The sequence below is a fragment of the Budorcas taxicolor genome, chromosome 7 (genome assembly GCF_023091745.1).
Source record: "Budorcas taxicolor isolate Tak-1 chromosome 7, Takin1.1, whole genome shotgun sequence".
Classification (NCBI taxonomy): Eukaryota; Metazoa; Chordata; class Mammalia; order Artiodactyla; family Bovidae; genus Budorcas; species Budorcas taxicolor.
Window position 1 is genome coordinate 4,476,684 of NC_068916.1, and position 23,649 is coordinate 4,500,332.

A 23,649-nucleotide genomic window follows, 5' to 3' on the forward strand; every position below is an offset into this window, starting at 1 on the left:
AAAACTGACCTTTCCCAGTCCTGTGGCCACTGCTGAGTTTTCCAAATTTGCTGGCATATTGAGTGCAGCACTTTCACAGCATCATCTTTCAGGATTTGAAACAGCTCAACTGGAATTCCATCACCTCCACTAGCTTTGCTCGTAGTGATGCTTTCTAAGGCCCACTTGACTTCACATTCCAAGATGTCTGGCTCTAGATAAGTGATCACATCATCATGATTATCTGGGTCGTGAAGATCTTTTTTGTACAGTTCTTCTGTGTATTCTTGCCATCTCTTCTTAATATCTTCTGCTTCTGTTAGGTCCATACCATTTCTGTCCTTTATCGAGCCCATCTTTGCATGAAATGTTCCCTTGGTATCTCTAATTTTCTTGAAGAGATCTCTAGTCTCACAGGGATCAAGACCATCCCCATGGAAAAGAAATACGAATTTTAGGGACACACATTCAGTCCATAGTAAAACTGTCCAGGAAGCCAACATACCATCTACATATATTGGCCCAGAAAGCCAACCTGCGGTGAGTCACACTCGCAGGACATTAGGCTGTTTTCTCTAGCAACAATCCAGGACACTTCATTTCTAATCAGTTGCTCCAGTTTCCCAGACCCACAGCCTCCATCAGGGCACATCTAAAACCTCTTTTTCCAAGAGGAAGCACCCCACACCACTGATGGACCCTGAATTGCTGCCAAGGGATGGTGGTCATCTCCCTTGTTGCAGAGAGCTATGAGTAAATGCCCTCTGCTTGTTCTCACGGGCTGTTTCCATTTACTTCCACACTGGAAAGAGAATAGGGAGTCTTGTGGGGCAGAAGCTGCTTCTTGAAGGAGGCACGCTCTGTGCTGTTACCTGGATTGTTTGAGCCCATGTGTCCTTCTGAGCAGGTGGCATGGTGCCACAAGCATCAGTAGAAGCTCATAAAGGACCAACACCCTGCTCCCAGGCTTCCAGCAAGCTGCACAGATGATGCTGGGTCATGGTTCACACTCGCCCTGTCTCAAATTCTCAACACAGACCCAAGGGTCTCCAGCTCTGTTGCAGGTTTACCAGTCTTGCTAGTTCTTTTAAAAAAAAACATTTTGGTTCTGTAGCACCTGCAACCACACCTACACTGTGCACAATATTGTTGGTAAAGACATGTGAGCCCAAATCCGATCACTGGTAGTTCTCAAATTTCTGCACATTAATGGGGAAACGTACAACCAAATCTGCTCCCAATCCAGAAAACCACTCACAGAGAAGAGAAAGAGAAAGAAAAAAGAAAAAAAACCCACAATTTTTGTTATTTAATAAGAACTAGAATGTGATGCTGATCCCAAGCAATAGCTACAGGGGGTGCAGAGATGGAAAGGAACCTCTTTTCCTATGGCTAAGTGAATACAACTTATTACTTTCACGTCTTCATGATAATGTTGCTAATTTTCTCCTGCAATTATGATAAACAATGATTTGAAGTTCGATGACAAGGTAGGCCCATATCCTCCCAGGACTCTGGGAAATGATTACATTTCAGGAACGCTCCTAGGTCTTTGAATCGTTCTTGATATATGAGATGGGCCACAGGCTTATTTAGCCAGATAAAAAAGAGTTACACACAGTTAACAAGAACAGAGAAAGAAATGTTTTTAAAATCCTGTGATTCTATTTTCTAAATTGAAAGAAACTGTCAGCCCAGACTCACCTTACATGCAGAGCAGGCGCAGAGCTTTCGGGGGATTCTAATCAGCAACCGAGAGCCTGCGGGGGCTACAGTCCCGGTGGTCGCGAAGAGTCGGACAAGGCTGAGCGACCAACACACAGTGCCTCATTCAACTAGCCTTCGGGCCCCCAGCCCCTCTCGCTGCCCCGAGCCTTGAACCACCAGACTCTGTCCTGGAGATGTTAGCAGAAAGACACACAGTTCAGCCAGCCAGGCGGGCTGTGGAGCCCCGGGAGACCTGGAGCCTCCGGTCGACCAGAGACGCCATCCATCTCCGCCAAAGGTGTGCCTGCCGCCCGCTGCCTCTTCCGTCCTCACGCCCCTCCCGTGGGATCCGCTCCCGGCCGCCCCACACGCCTTCCCCTCCGCAGACAAGGCTCCCACCACCGTCTACCCCTCCCCCTTCCCGCCTGGCTACCCAACCCCTGCCCTGTTCCCGCTCCTTCCGCCGCCCGCCCAGCTCCGGCCAGCTCTGTGAGGGCTCCTTACCCATCGGGAGAATCCTGCCCCCATCCCTAGGCTGCTGACAACCGCTCGCCAACGAAACCTCCCCGTCCCCCACGTGATTACGGCCCCGCCCCTCGACCTCGGGCTCCTGCTGACGCCACAATGCCCTAAGCCCAGCGCCCTCGGATCCCCGCCCAGTGGTTTCCATCGCCTCAAAGCAGGCTTTCCTGGGCCGCGTTTGGAGACGTAGTTCGGGGTGCCTGGCGAGGTGCAGCGTGCACTGCTTTACCCCGTAAGCATCACCCCCTTCAGGGAGCCGGCGGGTGGTCACCTTGTGGGTGCTGAGCCTCAGGTTGGGTCCCCGTGCACCCTCTGCCCTAGTGGAGTGGCTGTCCCAGCTTTGAAGGTGGTTGTAAACTGGAAGGAAGAGCCCGCTATTTTAGCCCTGCATTTACCAAGTAACATTCCGGGGTCAAGGAAGGCCCGTCTGCCATCACTGGCCCAGAGCCCTTGGATGGCTTCCCCCAGAACCTGAGCCAGAGCCTAGCGCCCAGACTGCCCCACTCTCACCCAGCTTCTGCTGGGTGGGCAGCAGTTGGGACGAAGGGCAGCTGAGAGCAGAGGGAGAGACTCGCGCCAAAGGCTCTTCCCAGAGACAAAGTGGACCCATGTCAGGGATTCAGGAACCTGCAGAATCCAGCCACCATAGTTTCAGACTGCATAGAAGGGAACCTGGACAGTGCTTGCATTAATAATTCAGAAATGATGTTTATTTATTTTTGCTTAAATTTATACTTTTTTTTTTTTAATTTTTATTCTACAATATTGTAAAGAAGTGATGTTTAAATCCACTCTAACTCAGCCCTAACCACCACCCTGTGAAGTGCATCCAGGAGGACTGGGTCTCCACTGCATCAAGTCATGGGTATTCCAACCCAGAGTGTGTGTGCATGTGTGTTTGTGTTCAGATGTTGGTGCACGGGTCTAGGTGCCTCTGCGTGTGCCTTTCCTTGTATGTGCCAGTGTCCAAACATGCATGCACGTGTACATGTGTGTTCTGGTGCATGTGTGTGAGCATGTGTGCGTGTAATGGCCCTCCTTTATCTTTTCTGCACTTCACCTTGTCAAGGAAAATCAGAGCTGGATGGTACAGGGGTAAAAACAGGTTTTATTTGGGACTATTGGAATAGGAAGAAACATTAACATAGAAACTGGGGTCTCATTGAAACTGGGTTTCTGTATAGAACTAGACCTTCTATATAGAATTGTGAAGTTCAGTTCTGAATACAACATGGGCCAGTGGGGATTTTTAAGGAGTAGGGTAGGGTCAGTTACAAGAAGTTACTAGGAGGAAACATCTTAGTAGCAGTGAGTGGTGGGGAGGGAGGGTTCTGGTTAAACCCACCTAGCAGGATTTCTGGAGAAGGCAATGGCACCCCACTCCAGTACTCTTGCCTGGAAAACCCCATGGACAGAGGAGCCTGGTAGGCTGCAGTCCATGGGGTCGCTACTAGTTGGACACGACTGAGTGACTTCACTTTCACTTCTCACTTTCATGCATTGGAGAAGGAAATGGCAACCCACTCCAGTGTTCCTGCCTGGAGAATCCCAGGGACGGGGGAGCCTGGTGGGCCGCTGTCTATGGGGTCGCACAGAGTCGGACATGACTGAAGCGACTTAGCAGCAGCAGCAGCAGCAGCAGGATTTCTGCTAAACTTGAGCAGGGTAGAGACAAACATGTAAGTCCAAGGCTTGGTTGGAAAATTCTGGAGCCTGAGCAAGTGTTGGTTAAAGAGAGAAACTCTGTCAACCCTGCTCCCTAATGAGAGAGATGTTTCCTCTTAAACTCCCTTTTTCCTTTGTTCTGCGGAGTTCTGTTCAAGAGAAACCTATGTGCTTGTTAAAACAGTAAGCAAGACTATTCAAGATTGTTGCAGTGCCATCTCTGGAATGCAGCTGAGACGGCTGCAGATCTGTAGCCAAGGAGCGGAGTGGTGGTGGTCACTGATGGAAAATCACCCAGAGGTGCTCTGAGGAGGGGGCTTATTGCTAAACAGGCCTAAGAGGATTCTTGCTCAAGGAGGGTCAAGGACATCAATTCATTATAGGTGGGGGATGAGGAACTAGGTCACATATCTCAGCCCGAGGACTGTGGAACTGGGTGGGGCCAGCCAGAAACAAGCCTCCAGCTCAGGGGAAGCTGGCTGGGGTTTGCTGAAGGAGAGGGTCTTTGTCAGCTTCGAGAGAGACATCTATGCCCCTTATGGAAGGTGAGTCAGGGTACCCTAAAACCCCAGGTTCAGACTCCCATCTTCAAAAGGAGGCCAAGAGAGTGCTATTGAAGAGCTCAGGGCTCCAGGCAGAGGGTGTGGCAGGACACTCTATTCCTTCCCCAGGCACCATGGATGCTGTGGAACTTGCCAGAAAGCTGCAGGAGGAGGCCACGTGCTCCATCTGTCTTGACTACTTCACAGACCCCGTGATGACCACCTGCGGTCACAATTTCTGCCGAGAGTGCATCCAGCTGACCTGGGAGAAGGCCAAAGGCCAGAAAAAGAGGAGAAAGCGGAAGGGCTCCTTTCCCTGCCCTGAGTGCCGCGAGCTGTCCCCCCAGAGGAACCTGCGGCCCAACCGTCTGCTGACCAAAGTGGCCGAGATGGTGCGGCAGCACCCCAGCCCGCAGAGCAGGGACCTGTGCCCGGTGCACCGAGAGCTGCTCAAACTCTTCTGCGAGGATGACCAGAGGCCCATCTGCCTCATCTGCAGGGAGTCCCAGGAGCACCGGCCCCACAGGGTGGTCCCTATCGAGGAGGCCGTGCAAGCGTACAAGGTGGGTTCTGGCTGGGGGCCAGGACAGGGGACAAGGGTGCCCAAGTATGCGTACGTGTCAAGGAGGGTATTAGCAGAGAACGGCTGCTGTAACAAATGCCCCATATGCAGGACCACACAGTGGAAGTGTTTCCTTGCTGCTAAGTCACTTCAGTCGTGTCCGACTCTGTGCGACCCCATAGACGGCAGCCCACCAGGCTCCCCCGTCCCTGGGATTCTCCAGGCAACAACACTGGAATGGGTTGCCATTTCCTTCTCCCTTACTCCAACACAAAGCAGGCTGGGGGCCATGCCATCTCGGGTCACCTCTATGATTATGCAGGAGTCCAGACTGACCAAGTCCCCACCCAGCCCCAGCCACACTCCCTGGTCCTTGTGCAGCCATCTGGGTGGGCAAACCAGGCAACCCCTCGACAGGCAGGGGGAGGGGAGCCTTTTCCCTCCATCCATCTGAGGCTCTGTGGCTGGGGGCCCATGAATTAGACTGAGCAAAGGCAAATTGAAGAGAAAGGCAAACTGTTTACTAACATATGCCTGCCTGCTATGCCAGTCACTTGGGAGAAACTGCAGCAACAGTTTAAAAAAAAAAAGTCAATTAGAACTTGGGCTTATATAGCATCTTAACAAAGAACAGTACATTTGGAGAAAAGCAACAGGACAAAGGTAAAAGTTGCAGGCTCCCAAGGGTGGCAGACTGCGGGAAAGTGTCTCAGTAACAGAATTCCACAGACTGGGTGGCTTATAACAGCAATTGCTCACAGTTGGAGGCTGACGTTGGAGATGAGCACAGTCAGGTGAGAGTCCCTTTCTGGTGCGCACACGGCCAGCGTCTCGCCATCCTCTCTCGGGTCTCTTTTATAATGGCACTAAGCCCATTCATGTGGGTCCTACTGCCACGATCTCGTCGCCTCCCAAAGGCCCCATCTCTGCCATCACATCAGGAGTTAGGGCTTCCGTATATGAATTTGGATGTCGGAGGGACACAAACATTCAGGTGATAGCAGAAATATATATAGACAGAGAGAGAAAGTAAAGAAAGATAGGGGTTTTTTGTGTAGGTTCATCTTGACACCAACTTGCCATCTTCTTCGTGGGCACAAACTATCCCCAGTGAGATGCTTCTGGTCAGACAATGGGAGCTCCTGGAAGGCATCTTTCTGCATCCAGCTCAAAATAATCCTTCTGCCAAAGGGACAGATTTGGGGGTTGGGGGTGGCATATTTCCATCCCTTGCACCCCATTAGGATGGTTTAGGGTGGATGCAGCTTCAGAGGGCACTGTTTGGATGTGTGGCATGCAGGGGGCCCACTGACCCCCACATTCCATGGTTTGGGTGCACCACAGTTGAAGCTGGAGGAGGACATGGAGCACCTTCGAGAGGAGATGATGAAGACAGAAGAGCTGCAAGCCAAGGAGGAACAGACCTTGGCCGAGTGGCAGGTAGGTGCCAGGGCCACCACACGCGGCAGCCAGGCAGGGCGGGGAAGGCCCGGCCGGCCCCCACAGGCCTCCCGACCTGTGAAGCCCCTTGAGGGGGAGATCACTGTCCTGTGTGGACGAGAACACAGGGCCCCAGAACGGCAATGATTTTCACAGAATTCCTGCCAAATCAGGACTGAGAACGGTGCCCTCAGCACAGGCTGGCCGTTTGAAAGATGCAGCGAGCAAGAGCACACAGGCACTTGGACGTTGCCATTTAGGGCTTGGAGTAAAATTATGCCCCAGTGACGTTCAGGGGGGGCCTCTGTGTGATCCCTGGCTCCCAGCCGCGCCTGCTTGGCTGGTTTTCTGTGGGTCACTGGGATCCAGGGGAGATATGCCATTGTTGCCAGAGCAGCCCTTCCAAGCTGGTGTGAAAGCAGGTACTAGGGGTGGTGGGCCCCTGGGTGGGGCTCACCTCCAGGAGCCCACCCACCCCCATGCAGGAGAAGGTGAAGGAGCGGAGGGAGCGCATCATGGTCGAGTTTGAGAAGACGGGTCTCTTCCTGATGGAGGAGAAGCAGCGCCTGCTCCAGGCCCTGAAAAAGGAGGAGGAGGAGACAGTGGCAAAGCTGCAGCAGAGCACAGCCTCCCTGAAGGAGCAGAGTCACTCCTTAGAGAGGCTGCTCCTGCAGCTGGAGGACAGAAACGCGCGCACACCGCTCCAGATGCTGCAGGTGAGGCGGCACGCCGGTGTGCCTGGCTGGGGGGTGGGGGTGGATGGGGACTTGAGCTCTGGCTCAGGTACAGTCAGGGGGGGCTGACCTGCGGCAACAGATTCAGGCCAACGGGGAAGGCTCTGTCTCAATCAGCTCAGGCTGCGTAACAAATACCACAGGCCAGGTGGTTTAAACAACACACATTTCTTTCTCACACTCCTGAAGGCTGGAAGTCTGAGCTCAAGTTGTGGACACAGCTGGTTTCTCCTGAGACCTCTCCTTGGCTTATAAGCCATATTCTTCCTGAGTCCTCACATACTCATTCCTCTGTATACAGTCTACGCCCTGATAGCCTCCTCTTATAAAGACACTGTCAGATTGGATTACAGCCCCCCCCTAATGATCTGATTTTATCATAATCACATCTTTAAGGCCTTACCTCCAGATACACTCATACTGAGGTGCTGCGGGGTTTGAGCTCCACAATAGATGAATGTGGGGAGGGAGCCGATTCAGCCCACAACAGGCTTCAGTCCTATTGGGCTGTGTTTATCCCCTTCGTAGCCTAGGGATGTGGCTTGAGGGCAGCTGTTGTCCACACAACGATTGGCCCCAGAGAGGCACTGGTGACTTCACAGGCAAGAGCAAGTCGCACGATCGCGCCTGCCAGCTGTGGAAGTTGGGAGAGGGCGCAGCTGCCCTAGCAGGGATGGGCCTGCACACTGAGGCCCTGGAAGGGGCAGTTCATATTGGCTGAAAAGTGGGCAACTGGTTCAAATGTGCAGAGCGAGGGGCTCCACAGCAAAAAAACACATTTCACATTGCGACTCATTATACACATATTCGCAGGAATGTGTTTGTACAGCTGAAGCAAATGCCACACGCAGGGTATCTAGGTCTCCCAGTATGCCTGGGTCAGTCAGTTTTATGCCTGCTATCCCAGCATCCTGTGGGTGTTGTTGCCAATAAGTGTCCTGGGGTTAACAACAGATGATACACTCTCTCTACCTTTGGGAGAATACTTTGCCTTATATCATAATGTAATCTGTTTGCAACCCACGACACTGACTCCTGACCCACTCAAGGCCCGAGGCCCATAGAGGCCTTCATGGTGTGTCATGAGCTGGACAGCTTCCCTGGGTCCTCATTCATTGTGATGGGGAAGAGGAGGCCTGGGCAAGTCAGGTAAATGATACTGTGCATAGCCAAGACAGGATTATTCTCTAGAAACTGGAAATGGGGCTACCGCAACACATAAAGCCTTTCTAGCTCTTCTGGCCAAATGTCAGCATGGGGTGCTTGGGAACACCACAGACCCTGCCAGTCTCTCTGCTTTCTTCCATGTCTTTTGAAGGATATGAAAGACCTCCTCAGCAGGTACGTACCACCTGCGGTGGGGGTGGTGATGGGTGCAGGGAGGACTGTAAGTGTGGCCGGAGGGAACAGTGAGACCTGTATCCGCTGGAGGAAGAACAGCCTGAGTGTGCAGTACCCAGAGACTACCTCCGTCATGCTGAAGACCATCTGTAGGGTCCCAGGGCAGATAGAGGTCCTCAAGAGTTTCCAAGGTAAGTGGGGCCCAGGGGCTCTTGGCAATGCCCCACCCTGCTCTCAGTCCACTCAAAGCAAGAGCCACCAACAGGAGAGGGGTTCCCCAAATGGTACCCCAGCCCCATCTCCTTGGCACTGCCAATAACCACAGTTGGGATATAGGATCACGCAGTTAACTCCAGGTTCACAGCTGAACTCAGCCAAAGGGAGGCCCGGGTGGGGGTTAGGATGAACGGTCCCTGCTAGGGCCTTGCCCTCCCCACACTGACCCTGAAAGGTCCCCCTTTCCTCTCCACCCTGGGCCTGTCTCCAGAGGACGTGGTGCCCGACCCCTCCACGGCATACCCCTACCTCCTCTTGTATGAGAGCCGCCAGAGGCGCTACCTGAGCACCCCGATGGATGGCACGCCCCGTGGCAAGGACAGGTTCCTCGCCTATCCCTGTGCGGTTGGCCAAGAGGCCTTCTCCTCAGGGAGGCACTACTGGGAGGTGGGCATGAACCTCACCCGTGACGCACTGTGGGCCCTGGGCGTGTGCAGGGACAATGTGAGCCGGAGGAACAGGGTCCCCAAGTCCCCAGAAAATGGGTTCTGGGTGGTGCAGCTATGCAAGGGAAAGAGGTACACACCTGCCGCAGTTCCCCCAACTCCCGCCACACTGGTCGAGCCTCCGAGCCACGTGGGCATCTTCCTGGATTTTGAAGCTGGAGAGCTGTCCTTCTACAACGTGAACGACGGGTCCCACCTGCATACCTACTCTCAGCCTGCCTTCCCTGGCCCCCTGCAGCCCTTCTTCTGCCTTGGGGCCCCCAAATCAGGCCAGATGGTCATCTCTACAGTGACTCTGTGGGTGAAGGGATAGGGGCGCAGGCTGGTGGAGCCTGGGCAACCCTCCTTTCTCCAGAAGGTGAGGTGGTCCCACTCAGCAAGGCCCACCTGCCCAGCTTATCGCGAATGAGGCATTTGCAAGCCATCGGCTGTGCAGGCTGGTTTTACAAAGTGGAAATATAATCATGATTAAAGCAGTTAAACATTAAGAGTCAATGCTTACAGACGCTTCATACAGAAAACTTTCACAGTGGGTTAGTTTCTAAATACATACACGTATATGTACGAGGCACAGTGTGGTGTTTTCTTTAGCCATGTCCCCTGCTCTACACTTAGAGATATTGCCATTCACTGGTGGCTCAGTGGCTCAGGTTTTTATATGTAGAGCCAAGGCCTCAAGTGTCTACCTTCTTTGTCCTCAGCAAATTCCATATCTGGGTCCTTCACAGGGGGAAAACAGAAAAGTGAAGGGACTTTTCAAGCTGAATTCCTACAAGCCTCAGAGCCGCCCACCTTTGCAGTAGGGGCAAAATTCAGGGTAGGATCAGACGGTCCCTTCCTTTAACTCACTGGCCACTGCCCATCCGACCCCCGTAACTGCAGACGCATTAACAACTGGGGAACAGTGGCCAGAACCCCAGAATTCTGGCCAATCTACTCTGACCCCCAACAAGGCCAGTAGTCCCAGTGGGCTGAGACCCCGACACCATAAGTTCTGATCGTTCCCAGCCCGGGGACTTGAGGACCCAGGAGCGCACGGGGAACGACTTGGAGCTCCCCGGCACAGCCTCGGCTTCCCCTTGTCCTCGCCGCCTCCGCGCATTGCGGAGAGCCCAGCGCCCGTGCAGAGCGGCCCCGGCCCCTAAGCCTCACGTTCCCCGAGGTCCGAGGGAGACAGCAGGTGCGGCAAAGCCGCAGCGCCCTAGAGACAGCCGCGAACTGGCACGCAGGTGGCGGCGGCGACGCGAGGTCAGTGGGTGAGCAGCCTCCAGTTGGGTGCCGCTGGAGGCCGCGTGACAGACCACGGCCAATCCGGAGCTACAGTGGGTGGTTCCAGAAGGGAAAAAAGCTGCTTCCTGCTTCCGCTGCTGCTGAGTGTCCCTTCCTGCCTGCAAACGGGATCCCTAGGCCCTACCTGCCTGGAGTCGCCGCAGTCCCGGAGCCGTACCCTCCGCATCCTCGGAATCGAGAGGCCTCGGACCCCGGAGACCCTGCGCCCCGAAGCTCCCCGAATCCCCCTGCACCGCGCGTCCCCAACCCCTCCGCAGAGTCCCGGCAGCGGCCGCCGACCCGGCGGAGAACGCGGCCCTCGTCCGTTCCATCGGGGCCATGGCCGCCCCCGACCTGTCGACCAACCTCCAAGAGGAGGCCACCTGCGCCATCTGCCTCGACTACTTCACGGATCCAGTGATGACCGACTGCGGCCACAACTTCTGCCGCGAGTGCATCCGGCGCTGCTGGGGCCAGCCCGAGGGCCCGTACGCCTGCCCCGAGTGCCGCGAGCTGTTCCCGCAGAGGAACCTGCGACCCAACCGCCCGCTCGCCAAGATGGCCGAGATGGCGCGGCGCCTGCACCCGCCGTCCCCTGTTCCGCAGGGAGTGTGCGCAGCGCACCGCGAGCCGCTGGCCGCCTTCTGCGGCGACGAGCTGCGCCTCCTGTGCGCGGCCTGCGAGCGTTCAGGGGAGCACTGGGCGCACCGTGTGCGCCCGCTGCAGGACGCGGCCGAAGACCTTAAGGTGTGGGCAGGCCCCGGGCAGAGCACGGCTTGGCAAGGGGTAGCCGCGGCGCGGGGCGGGGGCCCGGGCCTGGTTGGAGCGCATCCTGTCCGATGTCGCCGGCTCAGGTTCCAGCCTGCCCCGGGTCTCGGGGGTGTGTAACGGGGGTGCATCCTGTACCAAACCAGCATCCTAGGGGGTTGGGGCACCGCCCACCAGTGAGGCGCTGGCCTAGGAACCCGGGCGTGGCGGGAGAGGGCGGGGAGGGGACGAGCGTTCTGAAGTCTAGGTCCCAGAGAGGCGGTGGGAGGGCTGTCCGGGTAGGGGACTGGGCAGTTTTGACTGACCACTGGCAGAGACGGAGCCGAGAGTAGGAGAAAAGTGGGAAGGGAACCTGAGAGGTGGCTGGTCCCAGATGGACGTGCATGGATGTGGACTCTTGAGTTCCCAGAGGTTGGTGGGCAGAGCAGGGTTGTGGGGCCCACGCCAGTGCTGAGGTTCTGATTAGGCCAGATGGGAAGGCAGCCAGGAAGCTGCTGGAGAGCCCCAGGCTGGGATCAACTTAGGATGGAGCCCTTCCTCTGGGAGCCAGAGCCCACCAGTGTTTGCTGTTTGGATACTCTGCCAGCAGACAAGGCAGGGCTCAGCCCTGCTGTGAGCCCAGGCGGAGAAGCCTTATTTCTCTGTTACGGAAATGTATTTCTTAAAATCCAAACTTAACACCAGCACTCTCCTCTGCCAAGAGCCTCAGGACAGACACTTAACTGGCAGCTGCCTGCTACCTCCCTGGTCTGTGGGCGGGTTTGCTTCTGAAACCCAAAGTATAAAGTCTGTGGGTGATATCTTTCAAACGTTTTGACTGTGATTTTCATTTCTCTTTGTGGCCAGTACTGTCTGCTGCTGAGGTGCCTCAGGCACACAGTTTAGCCAGTGTTAGGACTGCTATTCTATCTCTATCATAGAATAAGCCTCTGGGACAACAGAATAAACCTATGCCGAACCCACATCACCGGACTTGTCCTAACACCTTCTTGCACACTTGAACACCCACTCCTTACATGAGTCTTGCAGTCCTGTCGCTGAGGATCCTGGTCAGGGTGTGGACAGGGACTGGAAGAGCAGAGGCTGACCAGTAGTTCTCTCGAGGCCTCTTCCAGCTGACCCATGGTAGCACGTAACCCTCCCTGTCTCAGGGCAGGAAAAGCCTTTCCCTCTAGCATATCAGGTTCTGCAACTCAGGCTTGCAAATTAGAGTGACAGAGATGAACAGGTAGACTCATCTGTGTCAACAGCTTGCCTCTGGGTGGTGAGTGCTCTCCCCTTCCTGGTAAAGGATACGCACCTTTCTCTCGGAAAATGCCGAAAGGAGGAGAGCAGAGAGCTCTGCTGTTTCTCCGTCACCTCAGCTCTAAGTACTGTAGACGCCGTAGTGTCGTGTTCTGGGATGCCATGACCCAATCCCCTTCCCTGTTCCAGTGGTTGCTCTTAGTGCTGGGGAAGGTGCCCAGCAGAGGGCTCTGGCCAGTATCTGCACAGCCCAGAAGCGCTGACTTTACAAAGCGCAGCCTCTCGGGGCCCTGGTGTGTCTAGAACATGGATAGAACAGTGGAAACCCCACGAGCGCCGCCGTGGTCACTCCTGTGATAGGCCTTTAAGCCTTCTGGCGTTACAAGGTGCCGGATGTGTCATAAGCAAGGTTGAAGGCAGTGTCAGGCATAGGCCTGAAATCAGGACCAAGAAACTGGATCCAAATGTAGCCCGTCCCGCCATGTGTTCTAGTCAGCTGAAATCCAGCAAGCCCAGTCCAGGCAGAGAGAAGTGACGGGTTTGGAAGAAAGAAGGTGGTGACGCAGTGAGAGCGGTTGTGGGAAAGTTGCCCTGAGCTGAGGGAGGCGTGGGAAACATAGAAGAAAGGAGATTCAGCCAAAGGGCAGTGGCAGGAGAGCCACGCTTGTGAGGACAGTGCTGGAAGGGCCACACCAGTTAAGAGGGCATCTCCTGGCAAATTCGGGACTCACCATGTCCCAGACCCACGTTTCCACTACTGGTCCCTGCCAGCTGAGTTCAGGCTTAGCGGAAGTTGAGCAGGTGGGAGCATGTATGATAGCCAGCCTGGGGGCCTGGCCTGGCTGGAGTCACTCTGGCCTCACCTCCCTGCAGAGCAAGCTGGAGAAATCCCTGGAGCATCTGCGGAAGCAAATGGAGGATGCGCTGCTGTTCCAGGCCCAAGCGGAGGAGACCTGCTCCCTGTGGCAGGCAGGTGGCCAGGCGCCCAGTATGGGCAGGGGTGGGGGGCATGAGGGCCCCACCACAGGACTCTGCTGTTCACAGTCAGCCTCACGCTGCTCCTCAGGCAGTGCTCTTGCTCCAGACCCCGTGTATAACCCAACTCAGCATGGGTTTGCCAGTTGGGAATGGGTATCAGGGAGGGCCAGGCGTGGGGGGTCCCAGGTGGGGAGGGATGGCTCTGGGGGCCATCCCAGATCGTGGCTTTGAGGGTTGGGGAAATGGCAATTGGGAATGTATTGGGTGGTAAGGTTGGGATTTGGGGGGATACTAAGTTCCCCTGGATTTTTTGGGTGCCCCTGGTGGTGCAGTGCTTTGGGGTCAGGAAGGAGTGGGTGTGGGGGACCCCAGATGGATTAGTGAGGCTCCAGGTCCCAGGCCCTCAGCCATCCTCCCCGGCCCCCACAGAAGATGGTGGAGACCCAGCGGCAGAATGTACTGACCGAGTTTGAGAGGCTGCGCCGTCTGCTCGTGGAGGAGGAGCAGCTGCTGCTGCAGAGGCTGGAAGAGGAGGAGCTGGAGGTGCTACCCCCCTTGAGGGAGAGCGCGGCCCGCCTCGGACAGCAGAGCGCCCGGCTGGCCGAGCTGATCGCCGAGCTGGAGGGCCGCTGCCAGCTGCCTGCGCTGGGGCTGCTGCAGGTGAGCCGGCACCCCTTGTGGGGGTGGGCGTGTGGGGCCTCGCAAGGCCAGGCGTGGGAAGGGAGAGCAGCCGAGTGGGGGAAGCATTGTGCAGAGGAGACCGACTACCCTGATGCTTGCCTGGACCTCCCAGGTCAATAGCCAGCCACCTTCCTGGGAAACATGCAGAGTGGACCGCAGTGCTGAGCTGCCTGAGCTGCTATTTGTGCCTGTCCTGGGAGCCCTCCTGGAGACTGGCCAGGCCACAGGGTGGGTGGCATTCCAGGATCCAGAGCCACTGGGTCACCACCGCCCAGCTCTCTGAAGGTTTGGGCCCACTGGGCTGAGGGGAGAAGCCAGCAGCTCTCCCATAATGATTCCTGCCTGGCCCCAGTGCTGCCCCTGAGAGTCTGCTGCACTCCTGGCGCCAGCAATTTGTGCCCTCAGGTGGGAGTGAGGACACTGCATGTGCAGTCCAGGGGCCTTCCTGCAGGAGGTGACCCTCCTTGGAGCTTCAGAGCTGAGTGAACCTTTAAGGACCAGCTTCAGGCTGCCCTCCTGGGGCTAAAACATTCCTTTGGCCTGTGCTGAGCCAACAAGTGATTTTTTCAGCCTGGGAAGCAGGAAGAATCCTGGGCAAGTGTGTGGCGGGGGTTGAGGGAAGTCAGCAGAGGTCAGTGAAGTGGGGCTGGGCAGGCAGCTGGGGATGATAGGGAGCAGCCCTCAAAGGTGAGTGAGTGGTGCTGGGAAAGCTGCAGGAAGCAGAGGTTCTAGAGGGAGGACAGATTGGTCCAGGAAGTAAGATGAGAACCGCAGATTTATATGAAATGCAATGTGGGGTTTCAGTTGAGATCTCTCAGTGAGGGACTGACCTCAGCTGGCCTGGCTGCATTTCCTGCCCTTCGCCCCCTGATGCTTGTTCCTTAATACCCCATCTGCCCCCCCACTGCTCACCACTGCTCCCCTACCTTCCCAAGTGCTCATATCTCCTGGTCTTTGTCGTCCTCTCGGTTCCCTGTTCACCTGGCTGGCTGGCTGCAGAAAAGATGCCCCCCATTCTCCCCCCCACCCCCCGCCCCAACCCCAGAGCTTCCCTTTGCCTCTGCTGGGGGAAGAGCAGCCCTGGGTAGCACCGTGTTTACTGAAGCATGTGGAGGAGGTCAGGTGGGCTGACCCTTGGCCCACAGTGTTGGTCAGGAGACCTGCGGCAGGGAGTGCCTTGGACTTGGGGGGACACAATCGTTTTATGACACTTGAGTAAACTGTTCTCACATATCATCACAAGAGAGAGGAGCATCCAGGCAGAGAGGCCTTTCCAGGAAGGTCAGCTGTGAGTGGGGACTGAGGGATGGCAGCCGGTGCAGGCCAGGCCGCAGACACAAGACCACCAGCTGCCTAGCTCCTGGGGCGCAGGAAGTGCTCGGCTCATGGAGGCATGGCTCCAGGCTAAGGTGGAGACAGCCTTCAACCCCTGGAGGGTGGGACCCCACCCTACCTCTCCTGGCACCCAGGGGTGCCTAGGGCTCTGTGGGTGAGGGGGCTGGCAGCCAGATCCCCGTGCCCTCCAGGCATGTGAAGGGAATGCAGCCGGGTCTGCAGGGCTGGACGCGCCCAGAGCTGCTCTGCAGTGACCTCGTGCCTGATTGAGGACAGCTCCAGGGTGGTTTCCCACCACATAAGTGTGTGCCCATGCAGGAGGTTTGGGAGCACTCTGGTGCAGGGCCAGGCCAGGGTGAGGGCAGGCCCGAGACCAGGAGACGGGTGCTAACGCCGTGTGTCTCTCCCACAGGACATCAGGGACACCCTGCGCAGGTAGGCGCTTCGGCCTCTCCCCAGGGAGGGGGGAGCAGGGTTCAGGTGGGCCCCCTGCAGGGGTGACATCTGCACTGCCCCTCCAGAGTCCAGGATGTGAAGCTGCAGCCTCCCGAGGTGGTACCTATGGAGATGAGGACCGTGTGCAGGGTCCCTGGGCTGGTGGAGGCCTTGCGGAGGTTCCGAGGTGAGTGCCGTGCACAGGCCGGGGGGTCCCACCTGCTGTCTCCAGACCGGAGACAGTGCCAGTCCTGAGCTTCTGCTGGTGGTCTGGGGTGGAACAGCACGCAAGCTCCCAGTTCATGGATGAGAAACTAGGAGAGATCAAGGCCCTTGGGCAGATGAGATAGCAGGTCAGGTCCAGACTTTTCGCTGATGTATATAGAAAGAGCAGAAATACCAGAGCACCTGTGTGGACCCCAGGCTTGGGGAGCCTGCTGCCCTGGAACACACAGACAGAAAGCACTCAGGATTTCCTTCTGTCCTCTAAAGGAGGGTGAATCACAAGGAAGCATGAACTACTTTCTAGAATGTTCCAAGATACAACTCAAAGTGGTTGCATAATCTTTTTGAGTGGGAGAAGGGGTGTGGTCGGTTTGTGGTCAGTCACAAGCTGTGACTGCAAGGGTGTAGGGATCTGAAGCAGACAGCTGGGAGGGTTGACCCCTGCTCTGTCTGCAGGGGACATGACCCTGGATCCTGACACAGCCAACCCTGAGCTGGTGCTGTCCGAGGACCGGAGGAGCGTGCGGCGCGGGGACCTGCGGCAGGCCCTGCCTGACAGCCCCGAGCGGTTCGACCCTGGGCCTTGTGTGCTGGGCCGGGAGCCCCTGACCTCGGGCCGCCACTACTGGGAGGTGGAGGTTGGGGAGCGGGCCAGCTGGGCCCTGGGTGTCTGCAGAGAGAACGCCAACCGCAAGGAGAAGGGCGAGCTGTTTGCTGGCAACGGCTTCTGGATCCTGGTGTTCCTGGGAAGCTACTACAACTCCTCTGAGCGAGCTTTTGCCCCTCTTCGAGACCCACCCCGGCGTGTGGGCATCTTTCTGGACTACGAGGCTGGACACCTGTCCTTCTACAGTGCCAATGATGGGTCACTCTTGTATACCTTTCCTGAGACGCCCTTCTCGGGGACCCTGCGGGCCCTGTTCTCTCCTCTGTCCAGCAGCCCGACCCCTATGACCATCTGCAGGCTGAAAGGCGGGCCCGCGGACGGGCTGGCTCCCCAGTGAGCAGGCCTCTCGCAGCCCCTTGTCCTGCCTTCTGAGTCTGCGAGATGCTTGGAAAACCCGAGGGGAGGGTGCTTGTCCTCTGGGCTATGGAAGGCACCCATAGTGCCACTCAGATCGAGGAGCAAGCTGAACTCTGCCACTGCCACTCCCAGGAAGCCATGGGTGAGTGTGTGCAGGCTGGGCTGTCCTCTCCCCGGGACCCTGCAAGGCCGTCAGGTGCTGAGACCCCATTCACCAGTGCATCACACCCACAGTCCTTTGCGGAACCCTGAGCCTGGGGCCCTGGTAGCTCTGGTTCCAGGAGCCTCGGCAGCCTGCCCTGCCCAGCCTCAGTCTGGGGTAAGAGACGAGAGCCTGTAGAATTTACTCAGCCTCCAGTGTGAGCCCCCCCAGACCCTGGGCCACCCCTTAAGAAAGCTACTGTCTTGTGAGACTGCTTGGCCAAGAGGTGGTTCAGAGCCCACCAACCTGACCTGGGGTCTGGTCCAAACTGCTGGGGAAGTCTGTGGTTGTCTCTGATTAATTGGGGGTGCAGCGGAGTCTTCAGGTGACAGGTGATGTGGAAAGTGAGTCACCGAATAAAGGGGTTGATTAACTAGGACACACAGATGTCCTCAAATCCCCCTGAGCATGGCCCACCCAGGGCTTCTGGAAAAGGTCCTTCCCTGGTCCCCAGCGTAGAGGTTCAGTTCTGGGAGTTGTGAGTGCATGGAAGTGAGTGTGAAGCTCCACAGTTTCCACCTGAGTGGCGCTGAGAAGAGCAGGCTGGCCTTGCCCTCTCAAATGTGTCTCTTCAGTGACCCGTGGGGCTATCCCTGAACTCAGAACCCAGAATGTCACTCCTGCCTGGGGGCGGGGGTGAGGCCACAGAGAACCCTGGCTTACAGAGTCCAGGATTCGTTTTTGCTTTAAGTTTTGACACTTCTTCACCCTTCTCGAGAAGGTGTGATGCAGTGTCTCTGCACCCCTCGATTTTGATTAATTGTAAGGGCCATTCTCATAGTAAATGAACTCACAGATGTTCTTAAGGTTGGAGAGTGGGGGAATCCTCCAGAGGGCCCACCCTCGGGGAGGGATGCAGATGCTGCCCACCCAGCACAGCAACTCCCACATACCCTCTCCATGTTCTCGGACTCAGCACGTGTGTTTCTTTCCTGTGGGTACTGTGGGGATTTTTTCCTTTTTACGGATAACCTGATAAACATTTCCTACATTCCACTGTGTTCAGTAGCCAGTACTTTTTCATTTACTTACTTCCTCATTCTCCCATTCTTGGGCTTTTTTGTTATTGTGACTATTATACACCACTTTTGAATATCTTTAACAGCAGTTCCTTCAAATTACATACAACGGGGGGAAGTATTTTCCCAGTTGAGTCAGGGGTCTGGCCATGTTTTTGTTTTTGGCTAAAAATTATTCCCATGTGATTTCCCAAGTAACTGGGCCCACTGCTTCATTTCCTCCTGGAAATCTGAGCATACTCTTTGGTTCCTGCCTGGAGAAAGATTTGGATTTTAAGGTTTGGGACTTCAGCAATGGCTTTTGGAAACCTGGTCTGTGGAACAGCCTCGTGGGTTTAATGAATGAGCATAGACCTGCTGCCAGGACACCAAGATACTTATGGCTTTGGCTTTCGAACAAAGCTGAACGCAAGTGTCAGGGAGAAAAAATCATTTTCCCCCAACCTTTTTGAGTTCTTGGCTGAGACCATTAAATAAAAAATAACAGACAAAATTTATTGACGTGTATGCCTCAGGTATGCATAGAAGAAGCCCCAGGAAAATGGGCACCTTAGAACAGCAGGTTAGATCTCTGGCTTAGATACGGCTTCAACAAAGAACAATGTTTATGGAGAAGTGACAAGACAGGGAAAGCAGCCTTAGGCTTCCAAGGGTGGCAAAGCATGCAAGTAAAATGATGGCAGCTAAGGCTAGTTAGTATGGCTTGTTATATGCAGATCCCCAGCCCCTCAATCTCTAAACTGATACGATTTAGAGTCTGCAGATCTTTCCCGTGGAGGGGGGACAGAGATAGCTCTGAAAATGTGTGTTCTGCTTGTAGAAGGGGAAAGGCAGGGACCTAATACTTGCTTCTTAAACGCCTCCAGGTCAAAATAATTGTTACCAAACCAAACTTGGGTTGGCTTGCCAACGAGCAGTAAAGCCAGTCCACTAACCCTCGGTATGTAGTATTTATTGTAAAGGCACTAATACAAGGAGGGCAGGGGTCTCTAAAACCCCAAGCTCCCCCTGAAGGGTTTCAGCAAGGCATTTTTAAAGGCCAGGTCGGTGGGGGGGGGGGGGGGGGGGGGGGTTCTCGGTATGCGATCAGCTCGCGCACACAGTTCTCTGGTTGATGGTGAGATAGCCGAGTGGCTAATATTAACCAGCCTTAGGCTCCAGTGGGTCTAGGGGTCCAGATCATCAAGTGGTTCCTTCCATCTGTAAAAACAATTCAGGGATTATGCATCAGATACTGTTATTTGTCTACTTCAGAGAGGAACCACAGCAGAGGGGGAAAGGGTCTGTCCAGAGAAAGCCCCATAGGATCTGCTTGGATACATAATCTATAGCAAATGAGATGTTTTGGGGTGACATTCTGCTACCCTCCACCGGTTGAGAGGGGGAAAAAAATGAGCTTCACTGACACCTATTGGCAAGCAGACTGATTTTCAGCTTTTCAAATATGCCTGCATCCCAGCGGTGCCACCCAATGTTCTAGGCTCAGAGAGACCACAAAGAACATGCAGGCTCATGGACACGACCTGAAATCTAGTGAGTGATGGCTAACAGCCCCGACACTAGCAGTAGATGTCTACATTGGCACTAGCAGGGAGCTCTTAGGCTGGCAGTCAGTGCCAGCAGTTGGTGATTCCCACATTAGCAATAAATGATGGACACTAGCAGTTACCTCCTACACTAGGAGTAGCTGAGGTAAGACTGTCAGTTGGGTAGCCAATGAGCATTCCGGAGGAAAATAAAGCTGGATGAATGCAGAGTAATTCAGTGCAGTGTAGCCTGTGCCAGCCATTCCTGGGGCTTCAGAACAACCATAAGGATTGCCTTGTTAGCTGCTAAGTCATGTCCAACTCTTGTGATCCAGTGAACTAGCCTGCCAGGCTCCTCTGTCCATGAGATTTCCCAGGCAACAATATTGGAGAGGGTTGCCACTTCCTTCTCCAGGGGATCTTCCTGACCTGGGGATCAAACCTGTGTCTCCTGTATTGGCAGGTAAATACTTTACCAGTGAGCCACCAGGGAATCCCAAGTATTGCCTACCAAGTTTTAAAATGCCCAGCACCCCTCCTCCCACATGACTCAGCAGAATAATGGGAAAACAGGAAAAAAGTGAAAATAAGCATTTGGGGTTGAAAGTGAAAGTTATTTGCTCAGTCGTGTCTGACTCTACGACCCCATAAACTGTAGCTCATCAGGCTCCTCTGTCCATGGAGTTCTCCAGACAAGAATACTGGAGTGGATTACCATTTCATTCTCCAGGGGGCCTTCCCCACCCAGGGATCAAACCCAGGTCAGATCAGTGTTGAAAAGCAAATATTCAGGATGGCATGGTGGAGACCTCAGAAGTTGGAGGGAGTAGCTACTGCAATACTAAAGGCATTAGTAAGTAGTCGTGTATGGATGTGAGAGTTGGACCATAAGGAAAGCTGAGTGCCAAAGAATTGATGCTTTTGAACTGTGGTGTTGGAGAAGACTCTTGAGAGTCCCTTGGACAGCAAGAGATCAAACCAGTCAATCCTAAAGGATCAGTCCTGAATATTCATTGGAAGGACTGATGCTGAAGCTGAAGCTGTGATACTTTGTCCACCCGGTGCGAAGAACTGACTTATTGGAAAAGACCCTGATGCTGGGAAAGACTGAGGGCAGGAGGAGAAGGGGACGACAGAGGATGAGATGGTTGGATGGCATCACCGGCTCGATGGACTTGAGTTTGAGCAAGCTCCAGGAGTTGGTGGTGAACAGGGAAGCCTGGGGTGCTGCAGTCCATGGGGTCCTAAAGAGTCAGACATGACTGAGCAACTGAACAATAGTTGGTTTACACTGCTGTTATCAGTTTCTGTTGTACTGCAAAGGGAATCAGCCATACGTATACATACGTATGTTCCCTCTTGGATTCCCATCCCATTTAGGTCACCACAGAGCACCAAGTAGAATTCCCTGTGTTATACAATCGGTTCTCATTAGTGACCTGTTTTATACATAATACTGTATATATGTCAACCCCAACGTCCCAATTCATCCTACTCCACCTTTTCTCCTTGGTATCCATAGGTTTGTTCTCTACATCCGTGTCTCTCTGCTTTTCAGATAAGCTCATTGATACCATTTTTTGAGATTCTACATATATGCATACAGTATTTGTTTTTCTGCCTTGCTTCACTCTGTATGACAGACTTTAAGTCCATTGACATCCCTGAAAATGACAGTTTCTTTCCCTTTTATGGAACTTCCCTGGTGGCTCAGACGGTAAAGTGTCTGCCTAGAATGCAGGAGATCTGGGTTGGAAGATGCTCTGGAGAAGGAAATGGCAACCCATTCCAGTACTCCTGCCTGGAAAATCCCATGGATGGAGGAACCTGGTAGGCTCCAGTCCATGGGGTTGCAAAGAGTCGGACGTGACTGAGTGACTTCACTTTTTCCACTTTTTTCTTTTTATGGCTGAAGTATGGTCAAAGGAATATTTAAGATAAAAACAGCCTCCCTTGGTCTATATGGGTGGCCAGTCTCTGTCCGTTCCTTTTCCTTCCTCTCCTATACGTCTCAGGGGCATGTAATGTGTTCAGCCAGGTGAAAAGACAGAGGGTCCTTTTTCACTTGTTTCCTCCACAGTTACTCGCGTCTCACAGCAAGTCTTTGTGGTACCATCCCATTTCACACCTGAGACAACAGGGTAAGAGAGCTAGGTCTTAAAACAGCTGGGATTTTAAATAACTACTAAGGCCTGTGGAAAATTCTGAAAGAGATAGGAATACCAGACCACCTGACCTGCCTCTTGAGAAACCTGTATGCAGGTCAGGAAGCAACAGTTAGAACTGGGCAAGGAACAACAGACTGGTGCCAAATAGGAAAAGGAGTATGTCAAGGCTGTATATTGTCACCCTGCTTATTTAACTTATATGCAGAGTACATCATGAGAAACGCTGGGCTGGAGGAAGCACAAGCTGGAAACAAGATTGCCGGGAGAAATATCAATAACCTCAGATATGCAGATGACACCACCCTTACAGCAGAAAGTGAAGAACTAAAAAGCCTCTTGATGAAAGTGAAGGAGGAGAGTGAAAAAGTTGGCTTAAAGCTCAACATTCAGAAAACGAAGATCATGGCATCTGGTCCCATCACTTCATGGCAAATAGATGGGGAAACAGTGGAAATAGCAGAGACTTATTTTCTTGGGCTCCAAAATCACTGCAGATGGTCACTGCAGCCATGAAATTAAAAGATGCTTGCTCATTGGAAGAAAACCTATGACCAACCTAGATAGCATATTCAAAAGCAGAGACATTACTTTGCCAACAAAGGTCCGTCTAGTCAAGGCTATGGTTTTTCCAGTAGTCATGTATGGTTGTGAGAGTTGGACTATAAAGAAAGCTGAACACAGAAGAATCTATGCTTTTGGACTGTGGTGTTGGAGAAGACTCTTGAGAGTCCCTTGGACTACAAGGAGATCCAACCAGTCCATCCTAAAGGAAATCAGTCCTGGGTGTTCATTGGAAGGCCTGATGTTGAAGCTGAAACTCCAATACTTTGGCCACCTGATATGAAGAGCTGACTCATTTGAAAAGACCCTGATGCTGGGAAAGATTGAGGGCAGAAGGAGAAGGGGGTGACAGAGGATGAGATGGTTGGATGGCATGGCAACCCAATGGACATGGGTTTGGATGAACTCCGGGAGTTGGTGATGGACAGGGAGGCCTGGCGTGCTGCAGTTGACGGGGTTGCAAAGAGCCGGACATGACTGAGCGACTGAACTGAACTGAACTAAGGCCTAATTGTTATACCCTCAGCTTCGCTCATAAATGTGTATGCATGCATGCTAAGTTGCTTCAGTTGTGTCTAACTCTGTGTGACCCTATGGACTGTTGGCTGCCAGGCTCCTCTGTCCATGGGATTCTCCAGGCAAGAATACTGGAGTGGGTTGCTGTTCTCTTCATCAGGGAATCTTCCCAACCCAGGGAACAAATTGGCCTTTCTTACATCTCCTGCATTGGCAGGCAGGTTTTTTACCACTAGTTCTACCTGGGAAGAAGAAGTGAAGAAATGAAGTCGCTCAGTAGTGTCCGACTCTTTGCGACCCCATGGACTACGCTCCTCCGTCCATGGGATTTTCCAGGCAAGAGTACTGGAGTGGATTGCCATTTCCTTCTCCAGAGGATCTCCCTGACCCAGGGATCGAACCCAGGTCTCCTGCCACCAGGGAAGTCCTCTACCTGGGAAGTCCCTCGTGAATGTGCAGTTCAGTGACTTTGATTAACTTGCC

At 54.1% G+C, this 23,649-nt stretch overlaps 2 protein-coding genes across 2 annotated transcripts; both read left to right on the plus strand.

The window, feature by feature from the left end:
• The first annotated feature begins 4,549 nt into the window (after positions 1-4,549).
• Positions 4,550-9,527, plus strand: TRIM17 (tripartite motif containing 17). Its single transcript, XM_052644108.1, has 6 exons — positions 4,550-4,978; positions 6,322-6,417; positions 6,903-7,133; positions 8,470-8,492; positions 8,583-8,683; positions 8,980-9,527. Exons 1-6 carry the CDS (start codon positions 4,550-4,552, stop codon positions 9,525-9,527), a joined length of 1,428 nt encoding a protein of 475 aa, XP_052500068.1.
• A 1,087-nt stretch (positions 9,528-10,614) lies between these two features.
• Positions 10,615-18,859, plus strand: TRIM11 (tripartite motif containing 11). The gene is made up of 6 exons (XM_052643247.1): positions 10,615-11,230; positions 13,370-13,465; positions 13,904-14,134; positions 15,903-15,925; positions 16,012-16,112; positions 16,607-18,859. The coding sequence occupies exons 1-6, from the start codon at positions 10,823-10,825 to the stop codon at positions 17,152-17,154; spliced, it is 1,407 nt and encodes a 468-aa protein (XP_052499207.1). The 5' UTR covers positions 10,615-10,822; the 3' UTR covers positions 17,155-18,859.
• Positions 18,860-23,649: the final 4,790 nt, after the last annotated feature.

Excerpts from the sequence above, each read along its gene's own strand:
- TRIM17 (XM_052644108.1), top strand. The coding sequence starts at position 4,550 with ATGGATGCTGTGGAACTTGCCAGAAAGCTGCAGGAGGAGGCCACGTGC. Across the intron at positions 7,134-8,469 it reads CACCGCTCCAGATGCTGCAG|GATATGAAAGACCTCCTCAG; the intron begins GTGAGGCGGCAC and ends TGTCTTTTGAAG. Across the intron at positions 8,684-8,979 it reads GGTCCTCAAGAGTTTCCAAG|AGGACGTGGTGCCCGACCCC; the intron begins GTAAGTGGGGCC and ends GCCTGTCTCCAG.
- TRIM11 (XM_052643247.1), top strand. The coding sequence starts at position 10,823 with ATGGCCGCCCCCGACCTGTCGACCAACCTCCAAGAGGAGGCCACCTGC. Across the intron at positions 13,466-13,903 it reads AGACCTGCTCCCTGTGGCAG|AAGATGGTGGAGACCCAGCG; the intron begins GCAGGTGGCCAG and ends CGGCCCCCACAG. Across the intron at positions 15,926-16,011 it reads ATCAGGGACACCCTGCGCAG|AGTCCAGGATGTGAAGCTGC; the intron begins GTAGGCGCTTCG and ends CTGCCCCTCCAG.